Source organism: Bombina bombina, chromosome 4 (assembly GCF_027579735.1).
Source record: "Bombina bombina isolate aBomBom1 chromosome 4, aBomBom1.pri, whole genome shotgun sequence".
In the NCBI taxonomy this organism is placed as follows: domain Eukaryota; kingdom Metazoa; phylum Chordata; class Amphibia; order Anura; family Bombinatoridae; genus Bombina; species Bombina bombina.
The window spans coordinates 713,591,920-713,604,494 of record NC_069502.1 but is presented as its reverse complement, the minus strand read 5'-3'; the positions used below and the strand labels follow the sequence as shown (position 1 = coordinate 713,604,494).

The following is a 12,575-nucleotide window of genomic DNA, read 5'->3' as shown; positions in this document are numbered from 1 at the left end:
GAGCGCAATTTTTGTTTGCACTCGAGTGTACCCGTTTACTTTCAACTTGTAATACTCTTGCAAGATAGCTTGGTTGCAACATTGATTATCATGACCCATACTATCTATAGCAAACCACTTGCAATCTAGCTCATAGTGTATTATTTAATATATAATACAGAGTTATTTACTAAGCATACTCCTACATACATGAGGATGTGATTAGAACGACTAGGACAGAACATATGTTTGTACTTTATTCACAGGATATATCCTTATCTAAAATATATATTTATTCAGCATCAAACAAAGTAGACAGTAGCAACGTTTCGGGTTAGACACCCTTAATCATGCACGTTGCTGCTGTCTACTTTGTTTGATGCTGAATAAATATATATATAGAATTCTTAGAGTGTTCAGCTGCTTTTCATGCTTTTTGAACTTTATTTTCTGGGTTATGGTGTAGTACCCAGTTGCAGCTTTGTTCCGATTTGAGCTTGTGCTGAACTATTCTGTGTATATTTGTATCCTCATCTGAGACAGCACGAGTGTGACTTTTACTATATTTTGAAACCCATTCTCCTTTTCTATCATTTGTGGTGGGCCATGAGAGGCATTATAAAGAGCTCATGTTTTGTGATTTTGCCACAGGCTACTTCCTTGTTGCATGTGACATCATCATGCATATAGCAATGACATCCCACATCCCTCCTCACTTAAAAAAGTCAAAGTACAATGTTATTTGTAATCACATACAAGCTGGACACAGATAGCTTATCAAAAACTGCAATCACAATTATTGAATTTAGTTTTAAGTAAAAGACACATTGTGACGGACACCACTGTAGTTTTCTATAGTCCCAAAGCTGCAACATGATGCACAGTAATTGCTTAAATAGAGCAGGAATCTAATTGGTTACAGGAATGCTAACTATACTCAAAGGTATTTTCAAGTCTTGTAGCCTTATTAGCACATTTGTCATAAAGTGTGCTTCTCTCTGTGTGTATTTAGTCTCCCTAAGGAAAAAAGGGGCTAACAGAAGTGGACTTGTTGCTCAGTCTGCTTAGAGGAATATGGCTACACCTCACTGACTAGGTCCAATGAAGGCCGAAACGATCGTCTGGGGTTGCTGTGTTCCTTGTTCAGAGAGGAATTTCCTGGTATTTTGTCGATGTACTGACCATAATAGGTGGGATCTGACTGATATACTACAGGAAAGTTCTACTCCGTAAAAACCATTACTGGGCTAAAAAGAGGCAGCAGCCAGGTGGTAAATCGCCATAGAACAGGCTAACAATATTATTGAGCTAGTTGTTCGTTCCTGTGAGTGTGCTTCTCTCATTTAAAAATACCGTATATATAAGTATAAATATAGACAGCAGGCAGGCCAGCACTCACGGTTAACATTTCATCCACCCAGGGTGCTTCCATGGTATTGATAGTAGTAAAGAATGGGGATGCACAATTGTTATTTTGTATTGGCTGACGAAGGGGGTAACACCCCAAAACGTTACATTAAAAGGTAACTTTGGAAATCCTGGCGAGTGCATCCCCATTCTTTACTACTATGTATAAATATATATATATATATATATATATATATATGCCCTCTGTATAACGTTTGCATTATGATTTTGTCACCAATGGCCACTAAGAGGCCACAAATGCTACTTATTGACTGTGCTTTAATTTACCTAGTAGTGCAGAGCTGTCCATTAACATCCGTCCTTTGTCAGCATATTCTTCACTGAAGAAATCACCCAGGAGTAGAAGGTCAATAGCTTCTTGTTTTGCACCATCGAAGAAGTTTGTCTGTATGGTTCTGGAAACTGTGCGTGCTCCATCTTTCAACTTTCCAACCTGAATAATTAGATTATATAAATTGAACATTAATTGGAAAAAACTTGTCAAGTAATAACACATCTTTAAACCAAGTTTTTTTTTATTTTATTTGATACCTTTGCCTTCCCTTCTAGACCTCGACTTCCTGTAAATACCATGCTCAGGTTATGGCTGTTGATGGACCACATGGACTTAAAAGACTCATCAAAACGCTCAACAACTGATTTCATATCAAGCAACCTAAGACTCTCCAGCTGAGTGCGAAGAACCTAAGGATGTTAATGATGAACAAGAGAAAACATTTCAGTATTTATAAACCATAAAAAGAAAATAAATTCTCCATGAAGAGGCATATGGAGCACAAGTTGTTATATGAGAGCAGAACCTGGAAGAAGTATTTAGCTTTAACGCTGCAACAAATCCATTTAGAATCAATAGTTTAAAACTAGAAAATTCCTGTTTGCTTTCAAAAACCTTAAAATTTTATAATGTATAATTATTAATCAATACTAGAAGGTTTCTGTTTTCGCAACCTACCTCTAGTGCAATGTAGGCCTGGACACTGTTTGTGCGATGCAGACAGTCCAAGCAATTAATACGAAAGGTGCCCTTTTGAAATCTAGAAGGAAAAAATACCATAAAACCGTTTAATAGGGACTTGATTATGTGATTATTGCTAAGGGCAATAAAAAATGTCAAGATTTTTCACACAAAAAAGGACAAACCAGGAGGTACAAGCAATCACAAGCCATAACACATGTATCACTAATATAAGTTACAGTGCTCTCCCATCTTGCTATAAATGCACTATTCAATGCAATACTTAATGTGCATAAGTCATTGCACTATATATCTCCTACCAATGAAATGTATGACACACTTAACTGAATGTGCATTGGCAAAAACCATTACGAGGTTGTTGTACTCTAGAATGTTCTTACCTTTAGTGTGTTCCCAATGGTCCATTTTACCTATTGAAGTATATTTCATTGTTTGCACAATGCTACTTTACCTTTATTTCTAATTTTAAAAAGATACTTTTGCCAGCTGTATCCCCACCTACACTGAAAATATTAGTAATAAATTAATTTTCTTTAGAAAAGCTATGTAAATAGAAGGCAATAGTATTGATTAATCTCCCAGTGGGGGGTATACGGGAGAGAGAGATTTTGTATGCGAAATAGCTGCTTGTGTTTATTCAACCCCCCCCCCAGCTATAATTATCATTTCAATAACTAACACAGTCTTACACACTCAGCCTATTGTTATGGACATGTCCTAGGTGATGGTTTTAATGAGAAAAAAAAATGGCTATTTCAAATACAGAAATAAACTTGAAGGAACATGTTCCCATGCATTTAATACTTGCAGTATGTATAAAAAAATATTTGAAACACATTAAGGGGGAAACACATTCTACAGTACAGTGTCCCTTTAAGCACTATGATGAAGCAGGTTCTCATGAGGATCGCTGTAGGAAAGGCAGACCAAGAGTGACCTCTGCTGCACAGCCCCAGAAATCGCCAATTAATAGCACCTCTGATTAGAGACCAAATACAATCCTCATTGACTTCAAACAGCAGACAAGTCTCAAACTCATAGAGAATCAGGGCTTCTTGATAGAATTGCTGCAAAGAAACCACTACTGATTTTATTGACCATCCAGCTAAAATGTTAAGCCAATATTAAACTAAAATGATCTAAAATTAAATGTTATCAATGTTTGTTGCACAAATCAATTCATGCAAATTATGCAATTCATCTGTTCTTTGGATAGATTAAATAACTTTAATAAACAACAGAAAATGTTATAATATTTCAAAGTATTACACTGCCCCTGTTCTATCAGAATCTGCTACATCTGACAGTGCACTGTATTATGTAATCACACTCCACATGTTAAAAAGGAATGTGTGGAATGTGATTATGTAAATTAGCAGCATGCGGACTGAGAGGTAGCAGATTCTGGCAAGGAAGTTATCCTGTTGGATTTTGCTGTGGCTAGGAGATGTGCGTATGAGTAAATTGATGTATTTTTCTTTGGAGTGTCTCTGGAGACTCTGCACCTACCATTGTTACCTTACAGGGAGTGCTAAGGTTTTGTAAAGATATATATATATATATATATATATATATATATACATATACACACACACATACATATATACATACACACATATATACACACATACACACACACATATATATATATACACACACACACACATACATACATACAGGGCACACTTTCATTGTCGCATTTTTCATCACTGATTGAACTGTGTCATATACTTTTATATGAAATTTTTTTTTTTTTTTTTTTTTTTTACAGTATTGTCACAGTCAATTTTAACTGCACATCTCCTAGCCATAGCAAAATCCGACAGGACAACTTCCTTGTCAGAATCTACTACCTCTCAGTGCACATGCTGCTAATTTACATAATCACATTCCACACATTCGTTTTTAACATATGTGGCATGCGATTACGTAATACAGAGCATGCGCAGTCAGAGGTAGCAGATTCTGAAAAGGCAGCAAATTCTGAACATGCCCACCAGCTAATTCATAATGCCACCCAGCTGGCAAACTTTTCAGCAGAGAACATTCCATGGGGTTTGTTTGCACAGTTGGAAAAGCATTTATTTTTCATTGGGACAATAACCAAAAATACACCATCAGGCTTTGTAAGACCTGTTTGACAAAGAAGGAGAATAATCTACTGCTGCATCAGATGACCTGACCTCCACAATCGCCTGTAGAGATGATTTGAGATAAGTTGACCAGATATTGAAGGAAAAGCAGCCAACAAGAGCCCGGTATGTATGCAAAATCCTTCAAGACTTCTGGAAAAACATCCCAGGTAGCAGCTACCTCCTGAAGTTGGTTGAGAGAATGTTAAAAGTGTGCAAAGCTCTAACCAACGTAAAGGTAAAGAGTGGTTACTTTGAATAATCTAAAATCTAAAAAGGTGTGTCCAAACTTTTGACATTATATATATATATATATATATATATATATATATACATACACACATATACACACACACACACACACAGTATATATCTCAAACTACTAAAACCTACACTTAATTTAGTCGGAAATGAGTTGAAGCTTACATCCCAAAAGTAATGTAAGATTAGAATCTTTTTCATCATTAAAGGGAATATGATATCGAAAAATAACTTGTATTCATTTTGTAGCTTCTGCAGTTTGGGGTTAATAGATTAACCATAGAGAAAAAGAGAACAGCCTTTTATATCATACGCTTTAGTTCAAATTTTGTTATGCGATTGGAAGCTTTAATGAGTAGGAAAGTGGCTCTCAAGTCTATACAGCTTTACAAAATATTAGTTACTTTCAAGAGACAATATAATAGGTTAAAATATTTGTTTAATTTAAAACCGAACAAATTAATAATAAAATAACATTTCTATATGTATAGCACAATTATTTTTAAAGGAATATTCTGTTCTGTCCTTGGCTTCTACTTGACACAGGGAAAGACTTTCAAAAGAAATCTCCGGACTCCATCATGCAAGTATATGGGGGCTTATGTATTTTAAATAGACATGAAACCCAATTTCTCCAACATAGGTGTGTCCGGTCCACGGCGTCATCCTTACTTGTGGGATATTCTCTTCCCCAACAGGAAATGGCAAAGAGCCCAGCAAAGCTGGTCACATGATCCCTCCTAGGCTCCGCCTTCCCCAGTCATTCTCTTTGCCGTTGTACAGGCAACATCTCCACGGAGATGGCTTAGAGTTTTTTAGTGTTTAACTGTAGTTTTTATTATTCAATCAAGAGTTTGTTATTTTAAAATAGTGCTGGTATGTACTATTTACTCTGAAACAGAAAAGAGATGAAGATTTCTGTTTGTAAGAGGAAAATGATTTTAGCAACCGTTACTAAAATCGATGGCTGTTTCCACACAGGACTGTTGAGAGGAATTAACTTCAGTTGGGGGAACAGTGAGCAGACTTTTGCTGCTTGAGGTATGACACATTCTAACAAGACGATGTAATGCTGGAAGCTGTCATTTTCCCTATGGGATCCGGTAAGCCATTTTTATTACAGAAAGAAAAAAAGGGCTTCACAAGGGCTTTCTAAGACTGTAGACATTTTCTGGGCTAAATCGATTTATATTTTATACTCCATAGCCTTGAGGAATTATTTTAATCTTGGGAATTATGTAAAATAACTGGCAGGCACTGTATTGGACACCTTATTCTCTAGGGGCTTTCCCTAATCATAGGCAGAGTCTCATTTTCGCGCCTGTATTGCGCACTTGTTTTTGAGAAGCATGACATGCAGATGCATGTGTGAGGAGCTCTGATACATAGAAAAGACTTTCTGAAGGCGTCATTTGGTATCGTATTCCCCTTTGGGCTTGGTTGGGTCTCAGCAAAGCAGATACCAGGGACTGTAAAGGGGTTAAATATAAAAACGGCTCCGGTTCCGTTATTTTAAGGGTTAAAGCTTCCAAATTTGGTGTGCAATACTTTTAAGGCTTTAAGACACTGTGGTGAAATTTTGGTGAATTTTGAACAATTCCTTCATACTTTTTCGCAATTGCAGTAATAAAGTGTGTTCAGTTTAAAATTTAAAGTGACAGTAACGGTTTATTTTAAAACGTTTTTTGTACTTTGTTATAAGTTTTTGCCTGTTTAACATGTCTGAACTACCAGATAGACTGTGTTCTGAATGTGGGGAAGCCAAGGTTCCTTCTCATTTAAATAGATGTGATTTATGTGACACAAAATTTAGAGAAAATGATGCCCAAGATGATTCCTCAAGTGAGGGGAGTAAGCATGGTACTGCATCATCCCCTCCTTCGTCTACACCAGTCTTGCCCACACAGGAGGCCCCTAGTACATCTAGCGCGCCAATACTCCTTACTATGCAACAATTAACGGCTGTAATGGATAATTCTATCAAAAACATTTTAGCCAAAATGCCCACTTATCAGCGAAAGCGCGACTGCTCTGTTTTAGAAAATACTGAAGAGCATGAGGACGCTGATGATATTGGTTCTGAAGGGCCCCTACACCAGTCTGAGGGGGCCAGGGAGGTTTTGTCTGAGGGAGAAATTTCAGATTCAGGGAAAATTTCTCAACAAGCTGAACCTGATGTGATTACATTTAAATTTAAATTGGAACATCTCCGCGCTCTGCTTAAGGAGGTGTTATCCACTCTGGATGATTGTGAGAATTTGGTCATTCCAGAGAAACTATGTAAAATGGACAAGTTCCTAGAGGTCCCGGGGCCCCCCGAAGCTTTTCCTATACCCAAGCGGGTGGCGGACATTGTAAATAAAGAATGGGAAAGGCCCGGTATACCTTTCGTCCCTCCCCCCATATTTAAAAAATTGTTTCCTATGGTCGACCCCAGAAAGGACTTATGGCAGACAGTCCCTAAGGTAGAAGGGGGCGGTTTCTACTCTAAACAAACGCACCACTATACCCATAGAAGATAGTTGTGCTTTCAAAGATCCTATGGATAAAAAATTAGAAGGTTTGCTTAAAAAGATGTTTGTTCAGCAAGGTTACCTTCTACAACCAATTTCATGCATTGTTCCTGTCACTACAGCCGCGTGTTTCTGGTTCGATGAGCTAGAAAAGGCGATCAATAATAATTCTTCTTCTTATGAGGAGATTATGGACAGAATTCGTGCTCTCAAATTGGCTAATTCTTTCACCCTAGACGCCACTTTGCAATTGGCTAGGTTAGCGGCGAAAAATTCTGGTTTTGCTATTGTGGCGCGCAGAGAGCTTTGGTTAAAATCTTGGTCAGCGGATGCGTCTTCCAAGAACAAATTGCTTAACATTCCTTTCAAGGGGAAAACGCTGTTTGGCCCTGACTTGAAAGAGATTATCTCTGATATCACTGGGGTCAAGGGCCACGCCCTTCCTCAGGATAGGTCTTTCAAGGCCAAAAATAAACCTAATTTTCGTCCCTTTCGCAGAAACGGACCAGCCCCAAATGCTACGTCCTCTAAGAAAGAGGGTAATACTTCTCAAGCCAAGCCAGCCTGGAGACCAATGCAAGGCTGGAACAAAGGAAAGCAGGCCAAGAAACCTGCCACTGCTACCAAGACAGCATGAGATGTTGGCCCCCGATCCGGGACCGGATCTGGTGGGGGGCAGACTCTCTCTCTTCGCTCAGGCTTGGGCAAGAGATGTTCTGGATCCTTGGGCACTAGAAATAGTCTCCCAAGGTTATCTTCTGGAATTCAAGGGGCTTCCCCCAAGGGGGAGGTTCCACAGGTCTCAATTGTCTTCAGACCACATAAAAAAACAGGCATTCTTACATTGTGTAGAAGACCTGTTAAAAATGGGAGTGATTCATCCTGTTCCATTAGGAGAACAAGGGATGGGGTTCTACTCCAATCTGTTCGTAGTTCCCAAAAAAGAGGGAACATTCAGACCAATCTTAGATCTCAAGATCCTAAACAAGTTTCTCAAGGTTCCATCGTTCAAAATGGAAACCATTCGAACAATTCTTCCTTCCATCCAGGAAGGTCAATTCATGACCACGGTGGATTTAAAGGATGCGTATCTACATATTCCTATCCACAAGGAACATCATCGGTTCCTAAGGTTCGCATTCCTGGACAAGCATTACCAGTTTGTGGCACTTCCGTTCGGATTAGCCACTGCTCCAAGGATTTTCACAAAGGTACTAGGGTCCCTTCTAGCGGTGCTAAGACCAAGGGGCATTGCAGTAGTACCTTACTTGGACGACATTCTGATTCAAGCGTCGTCCCTTCCTCAAGCAAAGGCTCACACGGACATTGTCCTGGCCTTTCTCAGATCTCACGGGTGGAAAGTGAACGTAGAAAAAAGTTCTCTGTCTCCGTCAACAAGGGTTCCCTTCTTGGGAACAATAATAGACTCCTTAGAAATGAGGATTTTTCTGACAGAGGCCAGAAAATCAAAACTTCTGAACTCTTGTCAAATACTTCATTCTGTTCCTCTTCCTTCCATAGCGCAGTGCATGGAAGTAATAGGTTTGATGGTAGCGGCAATGGACATAGTTCCTTTTGCGCGCATTCATCTAAGACCATTACAACTGTGCATGCTCAGTCAGTGGAATGGGGACTATACAGACTTGTCTCCGACGATACAAGTAAATCAGAGGACCAGAGATTCACTCCGTTGGTGGCTGTCCCTGGACAACCTGTCACAGGGGATGAGCTTCCGCAGACCAGAGTGGGTCATTGTCACGACCGACGCCAGTCTGGTGGGCTGGGGCGCGGTCTGGGGACCCCTGAAAGCTCAGGGTCTTTGGTCTTGGGAAGAATCTCTTCTACCGATAAATATTCTGGAACTGAGAGCGATACTCAATGCTCTCAAGGCTTGGCCTCAGCTAGCAAAGGCCAAGTTCATACGGTTTCAATCAGACAACATGACGACTGTTGCGTACATCAACCATCAGGGGGGAACAAGGAGTTCCCTGGCGATGGAAGAAGTGACCAAAATCATTCAATGGGCGGAGACTCACTCCTGCCACTTGTCTGCAATCCACATCCCAGGAGTGGAAAATTGGGAAGCGGATTTTCTGAGTCGTCAGACATTTCATCCGGGGGAGTGGGAACTCCATCCGGAAATCTTTGCCCAAATCACTCAATTGTGGGGCATTCCAGACATGGATCTGATGGCCTCTCGTCAGAACTTCAAGGTTCCTTGCTACGGGTCCAGATCCAGGGATCCCAAGGCGACTCTAGTAGATGCACTAGTAGCACCTTGGACCTTCAAACTAGCTTATGTATTCCCGCCGTTTCCTCTCATCCCCAGGCTGGTAGCCAGGATCAATCAGGAGAGAGCATCGGTGATCTTGATAGCTCCTGCGTGGCCACGCAGGACTTGGTATGCAGACCTGGTGAATATGTCATCGGCTCCACCATGGAAGCTACCTTTGAGACGAGACCTTCTTGTTCAAGGTCCGTTCGAACATCCAAATCTGGTCTCACTCCAACTGACTGCTTGGAGATTGAACGCTTGATCTTATCAAAGCGAGGGTTCTCAGATTCTGTCATTGATACTCTTGTTCAGGCCAGAAAGCCTGTAACTAGAAAAATTTACCACAAAATATGGAAAAAATATATCTGTTGGTGTGAATCTAAAGGATTCCCTTGGGACAAGGTAAAAATTCCTAAGATTCTATCCTTTCTTCAAGAAGGTTTGGAGAAAGGATTATCTGCTAGTTCCTTGAAGGGACAGATTTCTGCCTTGTCTGTGTTACTTCACAAAAAACTGGCAGCTGTGCCAGATGTTCAAGCCTTTGTTCAGGCTCTGGTTAGAATCAAGCCTGTTTACAAACCTTTGACTCCTCCTTGGAGTCTCAATTTAGTTCTTTCAGTTCTTCAGGGGGTTCCGTTTGAACCCTTACATTCCGTTGATATTAAGTTATTATCTTGGAAAGTTTTGTTTTTGGTTGCAATTTCTTCTGCTTGAAGAGTTTCAGAATTATCTGCTCTGCAGTGTTCTCCTCCTTATCTGGTGTTCCATGCAGATAAGGTGGTTTTACGTACTAAACCTGGTTTTCTTCCGAAAGTTGTTTCTAACAAAAACATTAACCAGGAGATAGTCGTGCCTTCTTTGTGTCCGAATCCAGTTTCAAAGAAGGAACGTTTGTTGCACAATTTGGATGTTGTTCGTGCTCTAAAATTCTATTTAGATGCTACAAAGGATTTTAGACAAACATCTTCCTTGTTTGTTGTTTATTCTGGTAAAAGGAGAGGTCAAAAAGCAACTTCTACCTCTCTCTCTTTTTGGATTAAAAGCATCATCAGATTGGCTTATGAGACTGCCGGACGGCAGCCTCCTGAAAGAATCACAGCTCATTCCACTAGGGCTGTGGCTTCCACATGGGCCTTCAAGAACGAGGCTTCTGTTGATCAGATATGTAAAGCAGCGACTTGGTCTTCACTGCACACTTTTACTAAATTTTACAAGTTTGATACTTTTGCTTCTTCTGAGGCTATTTTTGGGAGAAAGGTTTTGCAAGCCGTGGTGCCTTCCATCTAGGTGACCTGATTTGCTCCCTCCCTTCATCCGTGTCCTAAAGCTTTGGTATTGGTTCCCACAAGTAAGGATGACGCCGTGGACCAGACACACCTATGTTGGAGAAAACAGAATTTATGTTTACCTGATAAATTACTTTCTCCAACGGTGTGTCCGGTCCACGGCCCGCCCTGGTTTTTTAATCAGGTCTGATAATTTATTTTCTTTAACTACAGTCACCACGGTATCATATGGTTTCTCCTATGCAAATATTCCTCCTTTACGTCGGTCGAATGACTGGGGAAGGCGGAGCCTAGGAGGGATCATGTGACCAGCATTGCTGGGCTCTTTGCCATTTCCTGTTGGGGAAGAGAATATCCCACAAGTAAGGATGACGCCGTGGACCGGACACACCATTGGAGAAAGTAATTTATCAGGTAAACATAAATTCTGTTTTTTTTATTTCATGATTCAGACAGAGCATTCAATTTTAAACAACTGTCTAATTTACTTCTATTAACACATAAAAGTAGTGGCATAAACTCTGGAGCATTATATAGCAGGAGTTTTGCAAGAATGTTATCCATTTGCAAGAGCAGTAGATAGCTGCACTATTTATTGTCATGTAGTGCTCCAAACACCTACCTAGGTGTCTCTTCAACAAAGAATAACCATGGGAACAAAGCAAATTTGCTAACAGTAATAAATTGGAAACTTTTTTAAAATTGTAAGCTCTGTCTGAATCACAAAATAATATTTTTGGTTTTCATATCCCTTTAAGCAGTGTTTCTGCTATTTAACCCCCCCAAAATAAATTATTTAAAGGGTCTTACTTTGAATTATTTTGTAAATAAGCATGTTTAAACAGGACTGACCGTGGAAGTAAGTTCTCTCCCTGTGTGAACACTCCAAATTCTTCAAAGTTCAACTTTAATTGAGGTTTTAGCAAATTTTCCAGCTTTTCTATTTTTCCGCCTTTTACAATTTGATGGTAGTCAAAGTTGATCATTGGAACATCCTCTGCATGTAGAGATGCCCATAAAAGTTTCTAAAAAAATAAATAAATAATATATATAAGAAATTGGTATTTTGCTATTGTTTAAAAAAATATTTCTATCAACAGATCTTATTTTTTTTCCAGCCTTCCTATACTGAACCTATGTTACTAATAAGGATTGTTTTTAGCCCCAATAAAGCCCTTGTTTGCTAATATGTGCCCCCCATTTCCCCATTCAGCACCACAATTCTGCCTCTTCTCAAATCCATTGTTAGGGATACAATTCTACCCTTCTTTGCTTTTCAATTCCTCAATTTTTCTATTCGACACCACAATTCTGTCTCTCTCTACTTTGGTGTGAAAGGGACATTAAACCCATAAAAATAAAATCATGATTTAAATAGGTTTAAATAGGTTATACATTTTTAAACAACTTTCCAATTTACTTCTGTCAACAATTTTGCTTCATTCTCTTGGCATCGTTTACTGAAGAAGCAGAAATGCACTCCTGGGAACTTGCTGAACACATTTGTAAGCCAAAGAAAATGAGCATACAAGTTTAGCCACTAATCAGTAGCTAGCTCCAAACTCCTGAGCCTATATAGATATACTTTTCAACAAAGGATACCAAGTGAAGGAAGCAGATTAGCTAATAGAAGTAAATTGAAAAGTTGTTTAAAATCGTATGTTCTACCTTTATCATGACATGAAATAATTGGGTTTCATGTGCCTTTAACTTGGAAACTGTACA

At 39.3% G+C, this 12,575-nt stretch overlaps 1 protein-coding gene across 1 annotated transcript in view; it reads right to left on the bottom strand.

Annotated features, from left to right (window-relative positions):
• Nucleotides 1–12,575, bottom strand: part of SYNJ2 (synaptojanin 2) — a 621,954-nt gene that overhangs the window by 337,000 nt on the left and 272,379 nt on the right. The window contains exons 8-11 of the mRNA XM_053710913.1: nucleotides 11,703–11,875; nucleotides 2,360–2,441; nucleotides 1,939–2,091; nucleotides 1,675–1,840 (exon numbers count right to left, since the gene is read on the bottom strand). Of these exons, the coding sequence (XP_053566888.1) occupies nucleotides 1,675–1,840; nucleotides 1,939–2,091; nucleotides 2,360–2,441; nucleotides 11,703–11,875 (574 nt within the window). The remainder of the gene's footprint in view (nucleotides 1–1,674; nucleotides 1,841–1,938; nucleotides 2,092–2,359; nucleotides 2,442–11,702; nucleotides 11,876–12,575) is intronic.